Source organism: Aricia agestis, chromosome 12 (genome assembly GCF_905147365.1).
Source record: "Aricia agestis chromosome 12, ilAriAges1.1, whole genome shotgun sequence".
Taxonomy (NCBI): domain Eukaryota; kingdom Metazoa; phylum Arthropoda; class Insecta; order Lepidoptera; family Lycaenidae; genus Aricia; species Aricia agestis.
The window spans coordinates 8886111-8910645 of NC_056417.1; the positions used below are offsets into that span (position 1 = coordinate 8886111).

The following is a 24535-nucleotide window of genomic DNA, read 5'->3' on the forward strand; positions in this document are numbered from 1 at the left end:
TCTGGATATTTTGTAATCTGCCAGAGTTTTCTAGCACTACGCTTTTCTTTTAATAGGTCTAGCATGTCTTTTGTGTAGTGGCTTGTGTTTTGCGTCTTCATGCTTGGGAGTGGAGTAGCCGACCAGGCAGCTTTTTTAATGACGTCGTTAAAATGTTCAACTGCCTCGATCACGTCATCGTCTGATCTAAGCGGTATATTGAGGTTCAGAGAATTTGTGACTTGTTGACGAAAATGTAGCCAGTTTGTCTTGTTATAATATGTCTAGAAAAAGAAATAACTTAAATAAGATTTTACGAATAGGTATACAGGGAGTAACAAAACAAAGTGATAGTACTAAAGTATTAACTATTAACTTAAAAGGTGTGTAATGTGTATTGTTATTTGTTATGTGTGTAAGCTTGTGACTTTTGTTTTTAAACTTTTGTATTTGCAAATTCATGACGCTCGGGCGCTTGCCCGTACGCAAAAAAAATATACTTTCACCACAGATTGTTTCAGAGGGGTTAGTGCGAGTTTTATTCGATCATACGCATCGAGCACGTTAACGCGAATTTATATAGAATCAAAGTAGCGCCATCTACTGGCTAACGTGGATACTGCTTTGATCCCATATAAATTCACGTTATCGTGCTCGATGCGTATGATCGAATAAAACTCTCACTAACCCCTCTGATATCTATGGCTTTCACAGTGCACTCTTTACAGGGCCGGGGACACATACACATTACACAGTACACACCCTAAAGTATTATCACTTTGTTTTGTTACACCCTGTATATTTGTGTGCTTATCCCATGCTTATCCCTATATTATGGTAGGTTTGAGAATGGGCCAACATTCTTTTTCATACTCAAAGTTACGCCTACCTAATAATTACATAAATATAAAACAAAACAACGTTTGCCAGGCCAGCTAGTTTTATATTTTCATAAAAATACTTACAAGTAGCTGTACGTATACAAACAGGTATCTAAAATAAATTACATAATTTTACCCAATGATAGGCTGGCCGCATACATACGATTTCCGTATTTGATTTCCTATTTGGAATTCCGTGAGACTAGCGTAAACGTTCTTTTTTTTAACGGGCCGAGTGCGTGTCGTGCCACGCGCAATATAGGGTTCCGTAGTAGCGCTAGTTTTTGATAATTTTGTATGGTCAAAGAATGCACATTTAAAACGTGTTTTACACAAAGTCCTATACCTATATTATATCAATGGTTTAACACTACTAACAACATCATCTCAGTTACGTCACGAATACATTTTTTTAGTTGATTGACTATAATTACTCAATAACTTATGAAGTCTTCTTAGTCGTGATAGTTTTCCTTTTAAATTCAGCAAATTTCCTACTCCCATGAATTTTTTCACATTTCCAGAAGCAACCGTTTAGCGTTCAAAGGTAGAAGGGGGGGACACTGTACTCTAACGATTTTTTCCAATTTAAAACTTCATATTTATAATTTCACAAATGGATCCCTAGATCGTAAAATGATCTTTGAATAGGTACTCGTAATATTTTTTAAAAACCTATCCAACTACACCCCACACGGTGGGGTGGACGCGAAATCACCCCCACATTGAAGTACTAGGGGAGGCTGGGGAGGTACCGTAATTTCTTTTTCAAAGATTTATTACTTATACCATTTTGTCTACATCATTAAGATGTGCATTCATGCCGAATTACAGCTTTGTAGATCTTATAGTCTCGGACAAACAGACGGACGGACAGACAGACAGACGGACAGACAGACGGCCCGACACACCGAAACTATAAGGGTTCCTTGTCAGCCCGTGAAGAAAAGCACGCGTGCACTTGAAACGTACGTGCGGAATTTGTCTTCGGAAAAAAAGCGAACGTGTGGGTCAGATAATGTATTTTCACAGTAAATAGTAATAATTATAATAGGTACACTTTTCATGCACTTATTCCCCTTTTATTTATTTTATTACAATTATGTTTTACACGACCGGTTTCGATAAGATCATTATTAGGTGTCATGTTCATCGAAACCGGTCGTGTGAAACATAATTGTAATAAAATAAAATAAAAGTGGAATAAGTGCATAAAAAGTGTATTTTTATTAATGTGAAACATGAATTTCCACCAAGAACTTACAGTACTTTCAATATCATAATCTATTTTCTACTGATTCCATGCATTCGGATTTCCAAATACGGAAAACGAATACAGAAAACGTGTGTATGCGTCCGGCCTTATTCACATAGCTTCGGGTTCAGCTTATCAGCTATTGTTTGTAGTTAGCGAATTGTTACACTCTGACTCTACCGCCTAATCTGATAAAAATCGTACGTGTTATTTAAATAAAACAATTATTACATTTCAGTTTTATAACCAACATAATGGAAATCTCTTTCAAGAATAAAAGAGTGCTGGTCACCGGGGCTGGGCAGGGTAAGTGCTGTTAAATTAAGTTTAAGTAGGTAAGATTCATAGAGATATTAAACGAACAAGATTCTTCAATAACTTTTTTACGTGTTTATTTTAATGTAGAATATAAATTATAATATATTTTATTTTATACTAGGTGACGCCCGCAACTCAGTTGCGCCAAAATTTATCGCGCGGGAACCGTACATTTTTTCGGGATAAAAGTATCCTATGTCCTTTCCCGGGACTCAAGGTATCTCCATGCCAAATTTCAGCAAAATCGGTTCATCGGTTCGGCGTGAAGAGGTAATAGACAGACAGACACATTTTCGCATTTATAATATTAAAGTATGGACTTAAATTTTGTTACTGGTTTCAAATAGCACTATTTCCCTTGGTCATATCATCGTTGAAGGACGAGATTAGAATTTAAAGTTAGAACGATTATGATAAAACTTAGCACAGATATAAAGTAGACGAAGGTCATCTGGGATGTTTGCTATTACTAGAAACGCTTCCCGTAATTTTTTTTTAGTTTAAAGTTGCGAGGGACACCCCGTGATCAAATCAATTATTTTGCAGGTATCGGTAGAGCCATAGCTATTGAGCTATGGCGGGCTGGAGCGAAGGTCGTAGCATTATCCCGGACCCGGTCCCACCTGGAGACCCTACAGAAGGAGTACCCGTCCATAGACATCGTTGATATCGACGTTGGAGACTGGAACAAGATGAAGAAACTCATAGAGTCTCTGGGCGCTTTCGATGCCTTAGTCAACAACGCCGCTTTGGGCCACAGCAAAGCGTTCCTTGATATAACTGAGGAGGAGTTTGATACGTAAGATTTTTTAATAATGAATTGTTTTGGAGACGGTCGTTTTTCTATTTAAATAATGAATTAAATATCCTAAATAAATGATCGCTGGGTGGATTATGGACGCGAATTTGAGCATTGAGCAGCCGTTGGACACCTATGAAATAAAAGAGCTTCAAAATTATTATAGAGCACTAGATGTCCCGCAACTTCTTAGGGGTGTTCTCAAAAAGTTCACTAGGTATATATTATGGTATCGTTATGAAATGATTTTGATATTTTCCAGGATAACAAACATCAATCTCAAATCTGTTATCAATATTAGCCAAGAGGTCGTTAGAAACATGATTAAGAACAAGATACAAGGGTCTATTGTCAACATTTCCTCCCAGGCATCCAAAGTGAGCATTCATTTCCTACTACCCTATTATTAAACTAGCGAATGTGATAGAGTAATGCCATGTGACTGAGGTTTTGACAGAAGTTTAAATTTTCAATAGCAGTGTTGAATGATTGTAGGTAAGTATGCTTAATGTTAAGTTGTTAACCAAACAATAGGTGCAGTTAAACTTCTGTCAAAAACTCAGTAATAGGCATAGATAGGTGCATAGGGCACGAAGAACCTAAGCCATCTTGATAAACAGTAATTTAAGAAGTAACTTAGCAGGTACCAAAAAAAACAAAAAATCAAAGACTACACAATGTTGGTAACCAAGTGGAATAAGATAATAATATTGTGTTATTCGTTTCAGGCAGCTGTAAAGGACCATACGATTTATGGAGCTACAAAAGCTGGTTTGGACGCGGTAACTAGGAACATGGCTTTGGAGCTTGGGAAGTACGGGATAAGAACAAACTCTGTCAACCCAACAGTTATTATGACGGCAATGGGCAGGGAGGGATGGTCGGATCCCGTCAAAGCCAATACTATGATGTCAAAAATACCTTTGGGCAGGTGATGATTATTTTTGAAATTATCAAATACCTATGAACGTACAAGCTTTAATCATAAAACACTATAAGTGCCTATTTTAAAGAGCACTGAGGCGTTAAGACCTTTACAGCTACTTACATTGCTTCAAGCGCTCGAATCTCAATATTAGAAGAATAATTGAGCTTTACAAAAAAGATTTTTCTGGCGATGTCTTCCATCAGCTACTACTTATTTTAAATTGCCTCATTTTGTTACAGGTTTGGTGAAGTCAACGAAGTAGTAGATACAGTTTTGTTCCTGCTTAGTGACAAAGCCAGTATGATAAATGGAGTGGAGCTACCCATCGATGGAGGATTTCTAGCTACATAGAAACTGCAGCTAATTATGAGAACAAACAACTTATTTTGTATTCATTAAAACAAATATCTACTCATAACATGGTTTTTTTAACGAGTATTTTTTTTCATTACTATCAAGCTAATTTTTCATGAGTAGCTTCATTTTATAAGACGAACACAGAGCTAATAGGTATAGTTCCGTGAAGACGAACAACAATTATTATTCCTTTGTGAAAAATCTCGAAAGTGGTAACTCTGACAGATATTCCATGATTTAATATTTCGATTTGATGGTCCTAAAATATGGATTGTTCTATAATATTATTTTGTAGGACAATGTTACTCTTAAATAATATTATTATACTTAACTATTATTAATATACTGATTAATCACGTTTGTTGTATGGGAGCCCCTCTTAAATATTAATTTTATTTAATTTTTAGTATTTGTTAAATTTATAATAATAATAAAGTCGTTTATAGCGGCAACAGAAATACACAATCTATGAAAATTTCAGAAGTCTAGCTAGAGCGGTTCTTGAGATACAGCCTGGAGACAGACAGATAAACAGACATCGAAGTCTCAGTAATAGGGTCCCGTTTTTACCCTTTGGGTACGAAACCTTAAAATAGGATCAAAATGTTTTATTCCAATTAGGTACCCCGATATAGTACTAGAGTCAATTTCTTTTCTCACTTTTTGCCATCAGATCCTGATAGATCTATTGAGGTACTATAGACTGGAGAGAACCTTATATCGGTGTATAAGCGTCAAAAGCGTGTAATGTTATGTCCTACTTACTAGGACATAACAAAGGAGTCTTTCTGCATATTTCATGTAATAAAAGTGTTATTAAAGGTTTTTAGTGAACATTTAACGTGCTAGATATTGTTGAGTTTTGTGGTTCCGCTAAATAATAAACCATAAGAATGGTCAAAGAATGCCTCAAACACGTGAATTTAACATTAAATACGTAAGTTTTGAACGACGTTTTTTAAGCTTTTCAATCGGTATTTTTGTAAGATAAAAAGATGATTTATAAGTTTATTCATCCCTTAATCGTGCTATATAAGGCATTAGTGCTAAAAATGTCATATCAATTAAGAATTTAGCTATAAAAATTGTATAGCTTTTTACGTGTGTTTACTGATTCTCATCACTTGAACTATAGTTAATCGATATCATGAACTAATTGAATTTCTTTCCTGTATCATAATGTGCTTCGAAATAATCGACAAATAGAAATGTTCAAGAAAATAAACGCACACTACTTGTATGAAAATAAGCACAAAATGGCCACGCGATGACGGGCTAAGACTACATCTATAATATAGACTTCATCTATGGGCGGCAGTATGTCCTATAGTAACTTTTTTTACATTAATATTAAAATAACTTTAATGTCATTAAACTATTTATAAATACCAGATCTCGACTCTCGAGTGATTTCCGAATTTTGAAACACTGAGGGCCAAAAAAGTTATTCATAAGAACATGTCCAAAGTTACGTACACGATCTATGGTAAATGTAAAATGACTAGTGATTGGACAGTACCAGTCATTAGAAAAAGCACAAAAACTTAATAATATTTAAGGTTGCTATAAAAAATGCCTGTTTTCTAGTCATTTCAGCCTAAAAGGGCCCATGCATGCATGGCTTATGCAGGTTAGTGAATGGTGTCGCAGCCTGCACGGCCGACTGGCATACGACACCGGACACCATTCACTATAATCCTGCATAAGCCGGTGGATGGCAAGGCGGCCTGCCGTGAATAGGCCCCTTTAGGCATTTTTTTATTTGTGAAAAGAATAATGACAGCTGTCATTTGTCAAATTTCATGTGTCAAACATTCCTAACGTCAGTTGTCACTCGAGTTTTTGTTAAAAACCCTTTTTGTAAAAATAAGAAAACTGCACTTTATCTTTAGTGAAATTAACACTTGTATAGGTTTAAACTAAACTATCAAAAAATATTTTAAATATATAAGGGTCTGTAAAAGTAAAAAATGGAAATCTCATTTAAAGGCAAGCGAATTCTGGTTACCGGTGCAGGACAAGGTTTGTTAATTTTATTGCTCGTATAGCATTACTTATAATGAGATAAAGCTAATTTATGCATGAATAATGTTTCTTTAACCTCTATTCATGTAAATGTTCCAATTTCAAGGCATCGGAAGAGGCATAGCGATAGAGTTATGGCGAGCCGGGGCAAATATTGTCGCACTATCGAGAACCAGAGCTCATTTAGAGACTTTGCAGAGCGAATACCCTTCGATAGACATCGTCGTCGCAGACATCGGCAACTGGGATGAGACGCGCGCGGTTATTGAATCACTGGGACACTTTGATGCCTTAGTAAACAATGCTGCTATTGCCATATGCGAGCCCTTCCTGACATGTTCGCCAGATGCATTTGATAAGTAAGATTATATTAAGCATTACCCTTAAATATGAAAAATATATAGAGAAAGCATGTTCAGAAAATTAGCCCATAAGCCATAAATGCTGGAGCTGGCGATCAAAACCGGACAAGTCCACCAGAGTGTGAAAGTATATTTTTTTTCGAATCGTCTTCTCTTGACCCATCTGCGTCAATCCCTGTTAATATTTTCAATCAAAATCACAAACAAAGTTACAAAGGTTTTAAGAAGTCAATTTTCAAACAATACTGGATAAGTTCAGTAGTAGTAGTAGTCAATACTAGTTTTTTAACCACTGTGTAATTTTTTTTCTCATAGACTAATCCAGTTCTTTTCGCCAGCTCCTCTAATGTATGTTAATTCTTGACTCCATAAATTTTTTAATTCTTTTTTACAGAACATTTGATGTTAATGTTAAAGCCATATTAAATATAAGCCAAGTAGTTGCCAGAAAAATGATAGAGAAAGGAGTTCACGGTGCCATAGTGAATGTCTCCTCACAGGCATCAAAAGTAAGTTAATATATTATAATGGTTATTTTAAAAAATAACTCTTCTTAGATTCTTTGTAAGTCTTAGTAAAAATGTGCAAATTCATGCTTATATTTTTAAAACATTACGCAAATAAATGAAAATACCTTCAATTCACATACAATTGCTTCATCTTGTTATAGTTATTGATATTGTATTCCTATATTTTTTTCTTTATCTCTTTAATAATTACCAACATTGAGTGGATTACATATTATTATGTTATGACAGCAATTTAATGCTTATCTACTGCAAGATAAGAAATTTTTATTGCAACTTCAATGTTAACCAAAATTGTGTAATTAATACCTCGATTGTGGGAATCACAGATAATAGATAGCCTTTAGTTAAAGACCAAAGACAAAAAAAAAAGATTACTGTAAGTATATAGATAAATGTATAGATTTGCATTTTTTTTTAGTATAAAAAAAAATGCAAATCTATACATTTATCAATTTAAGTTGCAAACCCCACTAGGACAAGTTTACAAATTTATGCAAACTAAACTTGTAGGTAATTATTTATGTTTTATAATTTCAGGCCGCATTAAAAGACCATGCCATATACAGTGCTTCCAAGGCCGCTTTAGATGCCCTCACCCGAGCCATGGCCCTGGAGTTGGGCTCTCATGGTATCAGGGTGAATGCTGTCAACCCTACTGTGATAATGACAGCTATGGCGAAAGTGGGTTGGTCCGACCCTGAGAAAAGCTCAGAAATGAAAGCCAAAATACCACTTGGAAGGTAAAATATAATAATATGTTGTTTAACAAAAATACAAGTTATATTCATTCTTAAGTATTGTCTATTTAAAACAGTTGTATTATTTATACTGCTGTTTTTCAAATGTACAAATACATCCCACACATACGAATGGCTGTGCAAATAATTACATAAAAGCAAAAGAAATATTATTATATTATATTTGTAAAACGCTAATCAAAGATAACCAACCGTGACCACAGAAGTCAGTTGTTCCCAGGAAACTTTTTTGTGGGCAAATTAATATTATTTTGGCGTCGCCTCTTTCGCAAGAGGCCCATACTTTAATCAGGTTCTATTTATTGTCAATGACGAGTTGCATAGTTCAATTTTCAAACTAATTTTGAATAATACTATGAGGCTGGCATAGATGCCAATACGTGCATTTATAAGCCTCGTCAAAAATTTGAATTAAAAAAATCTGCTTGTATATGAATGAGTTGAAATTTTTAATTTTCAGATTTGGCGAAGTCTCTGAAGTGGTGAACACTGTTCTGTTCCTTTTGAGCGACAAGGCCAGCATGATTAACGGAGTAGAACTGCCTATTGATGGAGGATTCCTCGCTACATAATCTCCAAACATACCAAAGATATTGAGAACAAGTGGTTCTTGTATATTTAAGATCTGTTAATATTTTTATATCATAATTATTATAAGTAGTACCAAAGAAATGAAAGCAATTGCCATTGTAAATTAGTAACTTGTTTAAATACAAGACAGGGATTAAACAAATAATAAGGGTATGTTAATATTGTTATAATAACATACCCCTTACCTTACTAATAAAACTTACTCAAAGGATATGCTGCAATTTTTTTTATTCTTGTCTGCTATATTGAAAAAGTCTTTATATTACTTGTAGATTACCCATTGTGTAACTTTTATTGGTAGTTAGAGTTACTGTACCTATGTAGTCATGATTGTTTTCTTAATGCCTGTCTTATGTCTATTTTTCCTAGATAGATATACTTAATTATGACTAAAAACAATTTAACATTAAGAAAAACTAAATGAATTCACTAAAAAGTGCTACTTATCAATATTCAAAATTTCAAACTGATTTTGTGTAACAAGCAATCTGTTATTACGTCTTATTACTTTAATGCAAAGTGCAAATAATAAATTACTTTCGTTTAATTTATTGGTTTTTAACTTAGAATAAAAAATATTCTCCTTTAATCTATATGTTAAGTACTCACATGCGGTTTTGCTCGATAGTTTTACTCCAAATCAAATAATAATCACCGTGTGGACCGCAAAACTCACAGCTCGAAGGCTTATAAATTAAATATATCGATTTAGAATAAAACTTTCGAGCAATGCTGAATGTGTGGACGGAATCCCGAGCCGCGGATGTGAGTACTTAACATTAGAATGATATTGATTAAAAATAACTTTACATTAATGCCTGCTTTTGCAGTCTTTTTTTATTCATAAAAATGTATTGAGCTGTCTCTATGTTAAAAGCGATATAGCAACAAAATTGTATGTATTAGAATACTTCTAAATTATCTTTTATAAACCATCTATACCTATTTGTAGGTACATTTGCCTACTCAACAAAATAATTTAATATTATACCAAAATATATACATATAACCTTGATAATTCTAGAACACAGAAATGATTGTAGTAGAAACCTTAGTAAACTTAAAGTTACACATATGCAAAACATTCTTATCACAAAGTTATTAATACATCCTTTGTTTTGAACTCCTTTGATAAACTGTACGACTGTTCCCTTACATAATAAGATAACAAATACTTGATATAACTTGGTAGTTGGTAGTAAAAGTATTTGCGTTGACGAAAATGGTCAAATGTTTTGAGGGAAAAAGGATTCTGGTCACTGGAGGTTGCTCGGGTGAGTCGTTTTCTCTACTTGTAAACGAGCATATGAAACACCTGATGGCAAGACATTTTAGGATGAATCTATTTACTCTTTAAGCACCCCGTAAGTAGTTGAGTACCTGTCTACAGCAGAAAAAATGCCAAGATAGTAAGATAATATGTGTTTTGTATGAGGTCTGGTAAATATATTTGGATAAGATTCTGTGCTATGTGATCAATAGTATTCTAAATATAATAATATAAAATACTTATGGATTCCAACATGGGCGTACCCCAGGTAGGGGAGTAAACGCCAATTTTCCTGGCAAGTGAGAATTAAAAACGTGTTACCTACTCTGCACAAAATGAAGTGTTGAAAACAAAATATTTTTCAGTCAGATTAGTAAAAGTAAATTGTTATGATTTTTTATTTCAACATACCAGAAGGCAGAATAACCATATTCTCGAAACAGATATGAGCTCCCCACCCCCTAGCTGAAATCCTGGGTACGCCCATGGATTCCAATATTATGAAAACTGATGAACAACGCTCTTAAATTAGTTACTTTTATTTTGTTTTGTACAGGAATTGGAAAAGGTACAGCGACGGAGCTATGTCGTTGTGGTGCCAGCGTTGTGGCGCTCTCTCACCAAGCTGATAGCTTGGCGAAACTTAAACAGGAGTACCCAGATATCGAGACAGCCTGCGTCGATCTCAGGGATTGGGAGAAGACGAAAGAGGTCGTTGACTCCTTAGGCGTGTTCGATGGGCTTGTGAACTGTGCCGGTTTTATAATCACTCAACCGTTTCTAGAATGCTCGCCTGATATATTTGAACAGTAAGTTTTTTTAGGCAGGAAATGGCTAAGGATGTTAAAGTAAACACAAGGTATAGGTAGCGACTAGCGAGTTACAACTTACAATAGTTACTAGTAGGATATTATAAGTTAACGTACCATAAATGGCTATTTCAATTAAGTAAGTGTCCATACAAGGTCCATACTATCAGCACTTTCTCATCACATTCAATGATACCTTTTTTCAGGACAATTCAAGTTAATACAACAGCAATACTCAACATTTCGCAAATCGTTGCAAGGAAAATGATAGAGAACAAAATTAAAGGGTCAATTGTTAATATTTCCTCACAAGCATCAATGGTAAGTCATTTTACGTGACAGCACAAAATATTACAATAATAAAGATCTGTTATTGCGAAATGCGACTGTCTTGTCGCGCGTAGTCAATTTTGAATAGAATTTGTAAGAACTACTCAACGCCGCATCCCGTCGCGTTTCGGTGTAAACTGACCCTGGATATTTAAAGTCAGCTTTGGATTTTGGAATGGGCATTGTCCAAAAAAAATTACATGTACTTTTTATATTTTTTTCGTTAAAATAGGGTATTTTAAGAATATAAATTAAATAATTTTGAAATTCATTGGCTAGTTTTTTCTCAATAAATTTTTAAAGTTTCGCTCTGACGTCATCATCGGCGGCCAATAATTGACCTCTGCAGTATGTCTTTCTTTCAATCTTATTTATAATGGCTGGTTCGTCAAATGCAAGTTCTTATTATGTGAAAGCTGATACGAGAAGCTTACCAAAAGTTCGAAACGTAATGTTGGTCGAATTTATTGCTAATTTAACGCCATTGAAGGTCAAACAAAGGTTAAACATATTTGTTCAAAAATATAAGTAACTAATGGGTATTTTTTTCGTTTATATACAGAAAAACGATCACTGACCTTATTCCTCGAAATATTTTTGTAATGAGCAAAATTAAAAAAAAATGGGCAATCCCCATTATGTAGGTATATAGGCAGTAATATAGGCCTATGCCGCCCATGGCGCCCATGGCCCATAAAATAAATTGACATTATTTTCAATTTATTTTACAATAATTTTAAATCAATATTTTGACTATTATTTTATTTTTGGAATTATTTTTATTTTATTAATGTTATTGGTAACTTATTCAATTTTTTACATCAATTTTACTTTTTTTACAATTATATTTTATTAAATTTTTTTAATCATTTTTACATTTTTCTAATGAAATTATAATAATAATTAGATCACTCTTAAAATAATTGCATGTCCTTTTGAATTTTTAATTTTATGTAGACTTACTAAATTATTGTTTATTACTTATTAACTTAATCTTGATTGTTTAATTGAATTTATCTAAAATGTTGTGCATATCTATAAGTGATGTAAACACTAGCTCTTATTTATTTAATGTTGGCTAAAATGTAAGTGTTTATATTGTTGATGTGCCTAAATAAATAAATAAAATAAATAAATAAATGGCCTATGGGCGGCAGCGTCCTATGGCGTTCTAGGGGGGCGGCAGAGTTCGTACGTAGGGGCGCCAAAATTAAAGTAGCCTGTATTCTTAAAAAATATATAAATCCGGCCCTGTACAAAGTTCGTAACACCGTGACGTACGTCCACGTATTTTGTCACGCTTATTATTATAAAAGTAATGTTTTTTATTGAAAGGGATACTGTTTGAAAACTTGTGCAGTGTGCTATGCTTATTTTTGTAGGTTGCTCTTAAGGACCACATTGCGTACTGCGCCTCAAAAGGTGCCGTGGACGCGATGACTCGTGTGATGGCGTTGGAGCTGGGACCTCACGGCATCAGGGTCAACACCATCAACCCGACAGTGGTCATGACAGAGCTGGGCCGCAGGGTGTGGGCTTGTCCGGAAAAGTCAGGGGCTATGCTCGCCAAAATTCCCCTTGGAAGGTAGATTCCAGTTTTGGTTTCTGAGCTCGTTGATAGTTGATATGGAATATTGGTGGAGAGTAAGAGACGCAAAGTTTAGGGCAAACGAGCAAAGGGAACCTGGGGCCGTACCACGAAACGGTTTTGAGACTCAAACAATCGTACGAGAATGTTGCGTCCTATTCTAACAAACGTGAAATGACGTTGTTAGAGCAGGACGCGGCATTCTCGTCCGATTGTTTGAGTCTCAAAACGGTTTCGTAGTAGGCCTACAGGGCCCGTACCACGAAACGGTTTTGAGACTCAAATAATCGGACGAGAATGCCACGTCCTGCTCTCTCGTCGTTATTTCACGTTTGTTAGAGTAGGACGCAACATTCTCGTACGATTGTTTGAGTCTCAAAACCGTTTCGTGGTACGGGCCCTGATGGCAATTAGGTATCAGTAATTCAGCACCCATGGATCTCCACAATATCAGAGGTGTTGCAACTTGCAAGCAATGTCGACATTTTAAGATTAGTGATTATGATACTTTTAAAGGAAATAGCAGTGCACTGACCAAGCGAGCAGCCTCGCGAGTCGCGAGGCTCCTCCTCGAGAAATCCTCGGTCGGTCAACACGTGCCTCGCCCGAGGCCAACGTACACATTGCCTCGCCCGAGCCTCGCGAGGCTGCTCGCTTGGTTACACGGCTATTGACGACTGTTTATTCTAGTTCAGAGTTTACCATAACTATTAACTACTAGTCTCGTTAACTGTGCGCGACGGAGACTAAGGGCAAGGTACATATTAAAAAACTACTATTTACAATTATTATTTGTACTTTTTATTATTTTCTTTCTTACAGATTCGGTGAAGTGCACGAGGTAGTGAACGCTATATTGTTTCTACTGAGTGATAAGTCCAGCATGATCTCCGGCGCTCAGCTGCCCGTGGACGGAGGTTACTTGGCTACGTAGAGGTGCTCAATAAAATAACATTGAAAAAGACATTTATTTTATTCAGTTTATTGTGCCAAATGAATCAATACATACTGGACGTGGAAATTAATGCAAGCATAATAAATGTATATAATGTAAAGCATATTATGCTAATCTACATCGGCCAGTACGAGTTTTAAAAACACGACCACAATGTCAACCAAACAAAGTTAAGGTCTTATATCGCTTCAACATAGAGAGAACACGATCAGTTCTTACATTCTTTCTATATCCAATAAAAGCCATCATATTTCCTAGTACCCTACATCTAATTCATTCCTTTTCTTTTTTAATCCAAAAGATTTAAGCTGAATACCGTCGATTTTGTAGAGTATACATTACACTTACAATTTAACCAAAAATTAGATTTCCAATGTCCTTTTAGGCTGTGATACTTTGCTGACATAATATGAGCAAGACACTCGACTACATAGGATATTATCGACAATTAAAATGTATACAATAATATAAGCCAAATAATATTTAACACTACAACAGTTATGTATTTGTTTCCATTACTTAATATATTATAAAAACAGTGTGTCGGTTTACCTATCTTATAATTATTATATACAAAAATTAAGTTTAGTCTTTTGTCAGAGCGGACAAAACTGTTAAAAGCCACGACCGTTTCTCAGAGGGGTAAACACAAAATGGTATGACATTTTATGTTCTCATTATTTTCACTTGCACGACGTGCATTCACCTCGAGCCACGGATTCGACGGGATCATCGGCTAACGTAACACTTCTAACATTAGTAAACAATATCATTAAAATATATATTTGGGTATTATTAATACACAAACATCCTAAAATATCAAATATCGATCGTACTTACATACATGCCAACGCAATACAATTGGCACCCACCCTCGGCGGACGACGCCGCTGAGGCCGTAACTCTTGAACGATTTTATAGTCGTTAAAATGCTAAATATACTTAAATATAAACTAAACTTATTGGGAGGAAAGTTTTTTATTAGATATCAAATGTATCAATATATCAACACGCGCTGATAGCTCAATTTTACTATTTAATAGTTTTTCGATGTGCTAGGTAAAAAAAAACTTAACCTTATTGTGATTTATAACTAAATCTTATACATATTATGTATAATGAATATACCAGGACTTTAACGACCTGCCTTTTTACATCGAATCTTAAACAATATTAAAATATAATATTTACAAAGTTGAACCTAATTCTCAGTCATAATAAAGGATGGTCACTGAGTGTGATACAAACACATTACACATCCAATCTGACATAGTTTTAGTGCAGCAAACTTCTTTGCAAAGGATTGAGAAAAATTAGAAGTTATTGATGTAACAAAAATTCAAGTTGCATAGAAAACTAAACAAAAATATGATCCAAAAAAGTAAAGGAAATTTAACTACATACTCTTATTAACAGTTACTGTTAAGAAATACAAAGGATACTTATTGATATATATAAGTTTCAGTTTAAATCTCTTTAATTACATAGTTTCCTACATATTCATCTATTTATTTCAAACTAAGAATTATTGGTAGATAAAATAAATTCTTTAATCCCTGAGAGGTACATAGCAAGCATTAATAAATGGCGCAAAGCAAATTGTGAAACATGTTTTGGTAAATAACATGAGATCAAAGTTAAGACAAACATTAAAAGGAAAATGAATTTACATTCAATATAAAATTGTCTTCCATGGTAATTATTGACTTACATTTCAACTGAAAAGTTTAACTTTATACAAAAGTACGCAACAACTAACCTCATTTAACCTATGGCAGTGTCAGGACATTGCACCGATGTACGGTGTACTACTGTGGAATATTACATCAGACTTAAAATGTACCAAAACATATAAAGATAGTTTAATAACCTCGCCTAATAATTATGAACAAGTTCTTAATCATTAGCCTCTATGTAGATGTGTGGTAACTATTTATTGAATTCTGAATTATTTCTTGGTAATTTTCCTTTGCAATATTTTGATTCCATCAATTTATATTGAAATAATATTATAAAATTGTTGTATGGAAGACAATCTATTCTCTTAAAGGGAAAGAAAAATGTATTGCACAAATCTTAAGCAATAATATACACTACAAAAATAACAAACAATGTTTAGTACAAATTGTTAAAAGAATAAAAAAAAATTACTGGAATACAATTTGAAATACGGTTTTTATAACTGAATATTATAGATCAATCAAGGCCAGGTCATTTAAATGCATTTTGTTGTTGATATTATTTTGTTTTTATTTGATTGTGTGTATCTAAAATTTTGGCCCTAATATAGCACAAACATGAATGCACACATTTGAACATGGTTTATCTGTCTTACATCTAAACTGTAATATAACTGAGCATAAAGTACAAGACGACCGGGCTGAGGTTCGCCCTTACCAGCTACGCCAAATGAGTTATTAATTATTATAATTAGACACGAAAGTAATTAGTCCATCCCACTCTTTAGACTAAAAATAATTTACAATATATGAAATGTAACGTGAACTTACAAAACTCTTACTAGTAACATCGAACACTCTTCCGACACCGTGCATGCTATGTCACAAATATTGAAATTAAATCGGCGACGCCGATTTTTCACATAGCGTGAACAGATTACACATTCGCACCACCGACACCGCATCTCTTCTATAAAAACGACAGCTTCATCGTATGCATGAGCTTAATCGCAGCAACTAGCCATAGATAAATAAATGACAATAAATACTGCCCACATTTAGTAAGAATGACAGTGTATCTTCACTACTGCATCTAGTACTCGTCGAGTCAGTTTATCTTCACTAATGGCAGGTCACAGAGACAAAGTCGACATGAAACTACTTAGTCAATAATTTTTAACCGGTAGGCCTTCATCACGAGGTGACCGACCGGAGCGTCGGTCATGCATCGAAAAGAAATCCGATTCAATTTCTAAAATCGAACTAGACGACCTAGTTAAAATATTGTACAATATGTGTATACAAACTATTAAATGTAGCGTCAAAACGATAACACAATCTGATCTAATATAAAAGCGCCGGGACGGCGGCGGCCCGAGTTAATCGTCCACGGAGGTAGATCCGCAATACAGTCCGGGGCACTAGCACTAGATCACTGCGGTGTGTTTGGGCGGGGCCGGGGGCGGGGCGCGGGCGAGCGGCGCCGGCTGTAGGGCGCGCGTCACATGTGCGGGCGCGCGCGGCTGCGGTGTTGCGAGCCGCCTCACCGCCACTCAGTCACCGCCGCCACCGCCGTGCTCGGCTGCGCCGCGCTGCCTGCGACGTTGTTCGCGCCCGCTGGAAAATATTAGTTCGGATTAGCTACGAAATCGCTTAACGTACAGCCTACCAAGAAAGAGTAGACGCCGAAATTAATTTTCCAAACATAATCATGATCAAATGGTAGTTTTTGCGCCTTGTATTTTCACAGAGAATGTTTGAACATTTCAAATAATAATGCTCTGACACATTTTTTATTTGCAATAATAAAGTTTTAGTGCTTTTTATGTGATTTAAATATTATGTTCGGTGTCTACTCTTTTTTGACAATCTGTAATGTGCTGCATATGGATGCACGTAATAACGCTGATGTCATGTCAACACTAGCGACTCAATAGCTGCCACAAGCCCGCGACTAATAACCTCATATATTTACATCCTTTCTCATTGTGTTTCAATATTTTCCTTCTCACTTGCTTATTCCAGTCGAACAGTTCAGGTTAGGATTTAATGTAAAAGTAATTAAATATTGACCTTGTTTTTTCATTACAACATTTAGCAGTCAGAAGATAAAAATATTGCGCAATATTTTGTTTACGAGCCAAGGACAAAGAAATGATAAAGAAAAGACAATTGAAGCAATTCCATGTCCTAAAAAAAATATATCCACAGCCGAACATATAACCTCCTCATTTTTTGGAAGTCGGTTAAAAATCAACAACTTTACTCCATTCACGAACTTTAATTAATGTGAAGTCACATCTTAATTTGCTTTTTTTTCAAAATCTTTTATAATTCATTGCATGATTATATCAATGAAACAAACTCTGAAATACTTACAGTTTTCTTGCTCTTGAGTCTGCTCATGGCGCCTCAGTGTTCTATCATTGGTACCAGGTTGATAATTGCCTCGTTGCACTCCTGTTAGCATAATTTAATTTAAAATTTGAATAAATACTTTATAGGTCATCCTTAACAGTAAAACTTATTTGAGACATTTATTTACTTACTATTAAGTGACCTCAAAACATCCAAATGACTAGTCAAAGAATCATGGCCAAATTTGTATAGAAGCTGGACTTGAATTTTATTTTTGATGTCCCAAAATAAACAATAGTTAGATTTGTTTGTTCTTATGCTCTAAACATAATTCCGTTTGAGAATTATGTCTAAATGGCCACGGTTTTTACAATAACTAGAGATCGCCCAATGGTCGAAATTCGACCTTACTTGCAACGACATTAGGACTACTACCTATATTTTGTAAAAAATATTGACTTATAGTTTTTTTCAATTCTTGTCTCTAGGACTCAGCTGATCTCAGACTGGCCGTTTAAGCATTGTCTAATACTATCTAAAATTAAATAAAAGAACAATAATCCATTTTCAATTTGTCAACTTGTTGTCAACAGACTTAACCATAAATAAAAGAGTATAATTCGTATGTATAGGCTTGTCACTCAAAAATCTGTCATTTTCCTAGTAGTAGTGATGTAGTGTGTAACGTTTTATTTGTTAAAAATATATATGATAAAAGTATAATTTTAAAATAATATTAGCTCGATGCACTCCTTCACCAATCACCATATAAAATATAACTGTGAGAAATTTCATACACATACGTTTCCCCATTTTTCGTAAAAAGGGTTAAAAAGTTTTTCTCTCACATATTAATATGTATATAGATTAGTAACGTTTACAATTATTTTGAGGTTAGACTTAAGAACTACCTTTTTTCCCGACTGTGGTGTAGCCTACAAGTGTATATTCGGCGATCTCGTTTCTAATTATTTCAATTTTTCCTAATGTATTACCCAAAAAATAGAACGAATGCGAATGATCGCCGGCTGTCAGAACATAATATGAAAGACAACAACGAAACTAAAAATATCTTTTTTGTGGCTATTTAAAGACACATTTCTAATGTTTTTTGATACCTTAAAATATTAGGGAATTTTTGATACCAATGGCATATTGGGACGCCAACGCCCACATTTTATCATCTGGTACGATTTGGCCATTGTTCTTTGTGTGTGCTGTTTTATTGTTATTATAGTTTAGACATCATAACTAGTAAATCTCTACAATAACAGACAACGCACTGCTAATTTTATAAAATGTATTTTACATTTAATGCTACTTACCAAATTTCAGCATATTCCAGTCGAAGACAAAGTCATATGTGAAACCTTGTCTGTGGAATAATGTACGGAAGAGTTGACGCAGGTGGCGGTAGTCCGGCCTGTCCTCGAAGTGGAGTCGTCGGCAGTATTTCAAGTACAGTTGAAATTCAATTGGATGATTCTAGAAAAAAAAACATTTTAATTTTTTTTCGCCTTGCATTTTTCTCACTTCAAAGACTTGCAAGTAATTTAATCCTGACTTGCTCTTAATGCACACTCATCTGGTGAGAGCTGCGGGGCGCAATGGTCGCTTTGGAGAATAATATTATGAATCATAATATGATTCGAAATCGCAAAGTGCAAGTTTGCTTGTAATTCATGTCTAATAATTCGTACTAATTTGACATTTATCAGTTTGACAGTTTTGACAATAATTCTGATTCAGAGGAATTCCTAAATGTGACCGTTTTAGCCCTGCTGAACACTGTCTGCCAATGGTGACAAGAGACCAAGCGGAGATATTATTTTCTGTAATGTATGTAATTGGTCTAAATGCTTACCTTGCAGAGCTCGTCAAAAGGTGTGGATAGTTTCTTTTCGGATATTCTTTCGTATTTCTGCCGTTTGGTGGCTGCTTTCAGTCCCTGCCATGGAAGACTTCCGCGATTGAAATACATTAACACGTAGCCCAATGATTCTAAATCATCACGTCTGGATTGTTCAATACCTAAATGAGTGTTGATTGAAGCATATCTTGCTGTGCCTGTAATATAAACAGCATATTATTATAAGAGTATGTATATAACAATATTTTCAATAATTATAAGTTGTTATTAACTTAATAACAACTTATTAAGGTTTGTAAGCCATAATTTTAAAAAATAAGTTATAAGAGTATGCAAAGATGTAGATAAAATAAAGAACATCTTAAAACAACATGCACTTAGCAAAGGCCGGGGCAGAGAACGCTACTAGGACATTCAACAAAAATTTGACGTCATGTTGCATCACATAATATCATAATATGAGAATATTGTCAGAAACATTGTCAAACACTGAATAAATCTTTTTATTTACTGCCTGTGGAGGTGCTGTTGACTAGCATGAAAACATTCCAGTAATATAATATCCTTTTAGTGCGACAAGGCTTTAAATGGATGTGGGCAGGGTCGCTGCTGATAAAGAGAACAGCGTGGATGGCAGCGTTAGTTCCTTTTTTCGCCACGTTCATTTGAAGCCTTGCCGAGCTCTATAATATTTAGCTGAATTTTCTTACCTGTCAAATTTTTGTTTTCTCTGTAAGGGATATGTTGATTGGTGCGCGGATCTTTGTATTTCTTGGCTAGTCCAAAGTCTATTATGTACACTAAGTTTCCTCTCTTCCCGAGACCCATCAGAAAGTTGTCAGGTTTTATGTCTCTGTGAAAAGGAAAGAATAAAAATGATATTGAGTTTTAAGTGGATTATAGAAAGAAATGTGACACTTATTTTTACAAAAGTAGATTGATAATAATATTTCTTTACAAAATTACTTCAAGTTAATTAGTAAAGTCAAGAAAACTTAGGACGACATACTGTAGGTAGTGTTAGGTCAAAGGGTTATAGTTAAATTAGTATCATGTTATCACTTTTCTTCATATTAACCCATCAACTCCCAAGTGGCATCCGGGTGCCACAAACCAATTGAAAAACTATTGTGTCTGCGATTCCCACACTTGAGGTATTAATGAAAGAGGAGGCTTATTTTTTATCTAAAGAAAAGCAAAGCTCAATAATCAATATTACCAGCAATGAACCATCGAGGAAATTGATTCCTAGGCAATTGACAGACCAACATCATTTGGTTGGATCATGTCAATTCAATGTTGATAGTGATCTGTCGGCTGGTTTTGACGTAACGCGACCAAACTACGAAGGTTCCCCATCTGCCTAGGAATCAACTTCTCTGATAGTACTTACATAGATTATATGAATTACATTTATTAATCACATTATAAAGATAAACGAACAAATACAACACATTAATTTGGTCCAGTTTAATGAATTTAATCCATACAATATATTTTAAATGCGAAAATGTATCTGTCTGCCAACTTCACACCATAAAGTTAATATACCTAGCGGAATAGAGCAACAATCTCGGGCTGTTAAATGAAACCGAAATTGGTTTCATCTGTGTGTAAAAATATTTGTACATATACACTTACACAAACATGATAGAACATGATTTCTATGAGATTAAATTGTCAACGTGTGGCACGTGCCGACTGGACATTAAAAAAAGAGTGCTGCTGTCATGTATCACACGTCTCTTTTTACCATGCAGTGTTACTGATAGTGACATCCCTCTTGCTCAGGCCTTTGTTTCTCTATTCCGCTAGGTATATTAACTTTATGCTTCACACCCAAACTGACATATTATAATAGATTTTCCCACAAAAAGTATGGTTTCCGCTCGATAAACTAATTTTGGCGCAACGGTCCTGCGGGCGTCATCTAGTCAGAGTATAAAATATTATTATCAACCTTCTTGACCTGCACAACATAGTTGTACTCAATGTATTGATGAACATATCTGTTTGTTGTATGCCACTTTCATTATCATTTGGAACATTATAACATACAACTCATTCAAGTAATAACATAGTAGTAGCCAGGGGGGGGCAAATTACCCAGGTTCTGGTGCCAGGGGGGGGCAAATTACCCAGGTTATGGGCCAGGGTGGGCAAATCAGATTTTTCATAAGCTAGGTGTTTATAAAGAATAAAAAATTAATAATTTTTTGTTGTAAAAATATTGTATTGCAAACAAATGGCAAAAAATTGTTTTCTTAATTTTTAATTTTTAAAGATAAAAATACTAGATAATATACTTAGTAGGGACGTCAACATGATCCAGGGGGGGGCAGATGCCCCCCCCCCCCTGCCCCCCCCCCCCCCCCCCCCCCCTCGGTACGCCCATGCAAAACACTAAACTCTTATTATGTTAATTCTTAAAAAACCAACAATAGATCATAACAGTGTCATTACTCATTAATAAAAACAAACATCACTTCATTTGTTTAAAAGATAATGAAATTATAGCTATTGTGAGATTAACTAATTAATTTTTTGACTATGCTTTTTTCTAAGGAATAAAATATATTTTGGCACAATGCTTTAATTATTATATTATAATAAATAAACAATAATATAATTTGTAATCTTATTGAGAAACATTTTAGACTTAGGAATGTATGACGACATTCCAAGCACTTCTTAAAGCTACCCTTACTGCTGCACTTAGAGAAATTCAATGATATTTATAATTTATACTAATAAAGAGTATGGGCGTGGTTCTACTAGCTGGCCCTGCATACATTTTTGGCAAAAGTGTATGGCTCTCTTTGTCACTTACCGGCGCCGGCACCGGCCCGGCGATGGGTCCTGCCGCATAGCAAGCTTCCCACCTGGTGCCGGGCCGACATGCATTTGTTGTGTATGAATTGTAGTTGTTGCAAATGTGTTCGTGTGTGCATGGAGGATGTGGAGTGGGCGGAGAGAGTACCACTCACCGGCCGCCGGCGTAAACCGGCAAGTGGAAAAACGAAGCCCCAGCGCCGGTGCAAAACCAGCTAGTCGAAAAACGCTCTTTGACTGATAATATTTGGGCTAATGTCAAAATCTTAATATTTGTCTCTGAGTGCCTGTTGCACTTAGTCAGTAATTTCTATGATAATAGAGCTCAAAATCCTTTCTATGGATTTTAAACGCTCTAAACAAGGAGACATGTAACACCAAATTATATTGTTTGAGTATAAAGTCATAAAAGTGAAAACATGTTTACCTATGGATGAAGCTTCTTGCGTGTATGTCTTCAATGCGAGTTATGAGTTGGTCAGCGAGTAGTAACACAGTTTTGAGGGAGAAACGTCTTGAACAGAAGTTGAACAGATCTTCTAAAGAAGGGCCGAGCAGCTCCATAACCATGACATTGTAATCTCCCTCTGAGCCACACCATTTTATTGCCGGTATTCCAACTAAAAAAAAAACATTTTTATGACAGTTGCCAAAATATTTCACTAGGAACAAAAGAAAGACGAGCAAAATTGTAATAATAGGTAGCCAGTAGGATACTTACTGCCTCCCTGCATAAGCTTGTAGAATTTGCTCTCTATGTGTAGTTGTGGATGTCTTGTTTTTATGCATTCTAATTTTATAGCTACTTCCTCCCTTGTAGCGATATTTGTTCCTAAAATCAATGTAATTTATTAGCTTACTGTCTAAACAACAAAGCTTTGGTCTGTTCATCATGAAAGATTTTTCCAACAGTTACTTGATAATTACAATTAGCAACAATGGTTTTATATGGAAAGGGCGTCACGATGATAAATAATTGGAAATACTTTAGGTAGTACTCTAGTACTCTAATTTAATTTGTGGACAAAGACTGATTGCTACCACACTGGAATGTATTTTATAGCCAATCACATGTTTTTGATAGATTTGTTAGGGCAAAATTCATAAGCCATGTTATTTTCAGATAATGTGCCAATGGTAATGAAATTATTTTTAATGTAAGGTTACCCATTTATAGAATCGTAACTATTTCGAAATAAAAAATGCAGCTGGCCTACAATAGTTCATCTTTCTTTGTTTACTGTATTTTCAATACAAACTTACCTAAATAAATGTCACCAAATGATCCCGATCCAATCTTACGACCCAGTCGATATTTATTACCAACACGAAGTTCCATTTTGAAATTCTGCATGAGACGAATAACTATAATAACACTGACCACCGATTCATTACAGGACGGCCATATTTGCGAGACGCAGATCTTTACTTGATGTAACTTTTAGCCTATGACGGTACAAAAACCTAATACCACTGTTATTCCAATCGATTCCTCTTCGATAGTATAACGATAATTATGTAAAAAGTTTTTTCACAAATTTATGTACACCAAAGAAAATTCTTTTTACACATGCATCTGCGAGAATAATTTTTGTATCAGTCAAAACCAGTCAAAACTCAAATCTCACTCTCATTTCGTTCACATTCTCACTCGATGTCTCATAACCAATGCATAAGGAAACAGATGGAAGCGACATGACTACAAAAAAGTGTGGCCGGCGCCATATTGCCAAGAACTAAACATGGCGGTCTATAGTGATGGGACACTCGGTTGATATTTGTCGAGGATATCGATAAGTAAGATGTTATAGGTGAGCTATTAAGGTTAAAATCTTTTAAATTCTTCTTTAAAAATTCTTGAGATTCTTAACCTTATATTTTTTAAATTCGATAAAAAAGTACATCACTAAACGTCAAATCTACTAATTTCTATGTTGATTAAATATCGAAAATCAAACCATGTTATATTCTATTCTATCACAAATCTTATTTATTGTCTAATTTAATTAACTAAATTAGCACATACGAAGTCAAGCCATCGGTAAAATAACAAAAATTTTA

The 24535-nt window shown here is 34.8% G+C and overlaps 3 protein-coding genes across 3 annotated transcripts; 2 read left to right on the forward strand and 1 right to left on the reverse strand.

Moving 5' to 3' along the window:
* The first annotated feature begins 2263 nt into the window (after positions 1 to 2263).
* Positions 2264 to 13744, forward strand: LOC121732717 (uncharacterized short-chain type dehydrogenase/reductase y4vI-like). The gene is made up of 14 exons (XM_042122670.1): positions 2264 to 2421; positions 2980 to 3232; positions 3495 to 3609; positions 3961 to 4163; positions 4400 to 4506; positions 6649 to 6901; positions 7299 to 7413; positions 7972 to 8174; positions 8653 to 8725; positions 9976 to 10057; positions 10610 to 10862; positions 11069 to 11183; positions 12575 to 12777; positions 13603 to 13744. Exons 1-14 carry the CDS (start codon positions 2370 to 2372, stop codon positions 13712 to 13714), a joined length of 2139 nt encoding a protein of 712 aa, XP_041978604.1. The 5' UTR covers positions 2264 to 2369; the 3' UTR covers positions 13715 to 13744.
* LOC121732808 (D-erythrulose reductase-like) lies at positions 6355 to 9283 on the forward strand. The gene is made up of 5 exons (XM_042122791.1): positions 6355 to 6539; positions 6649 to 6901; positions 7299 to 7413; positions 7972 to 8174; positions 8653 to 9283. The coding sequence occupies exons 1-5, from the start codon at positions 6488 to 6490 to the stop codon at positions 8762 to 8764; spliced, it is 735 nt and encodes a 244-aa protein (XP_041978725.1). The 5' UTR covers positions 6355 to 6487; the 3' UTR covers positions 8765 to 9283.
* A 1893-nt stretch (positions 13745 to 15637) lies between the features above and the next one.
* Positions 15638 to 24120, reverse strand: LOC121732807 (casein kinase I). The gene is made up of 8 exons (XM_042122790.1): positions 23738 to 24120; positions 23196 to 23306; positions 22902 to 23094; positions 20353 to 20495; positions 19637 to 19839; positions 19098 to 19257; positions 17794 to 17874; positions 15638 to 17031 (listed from the first exon to the last, which is right to left on the reverse strand). Exons 1-8 carry the CDS (start codon positions 23826 to 23828, stop codon positions 16958 to 16960), a joined length of 1056 nt encoding a protein of 351 aa, XP_041978724.1. The 5' UTR covers positions 23829 to 24120; the 3' UTR covers positions 15638 to 16957.
* Between the last annotated feature and the right edge of the window lie 415 nt (positions 24121 to 24535).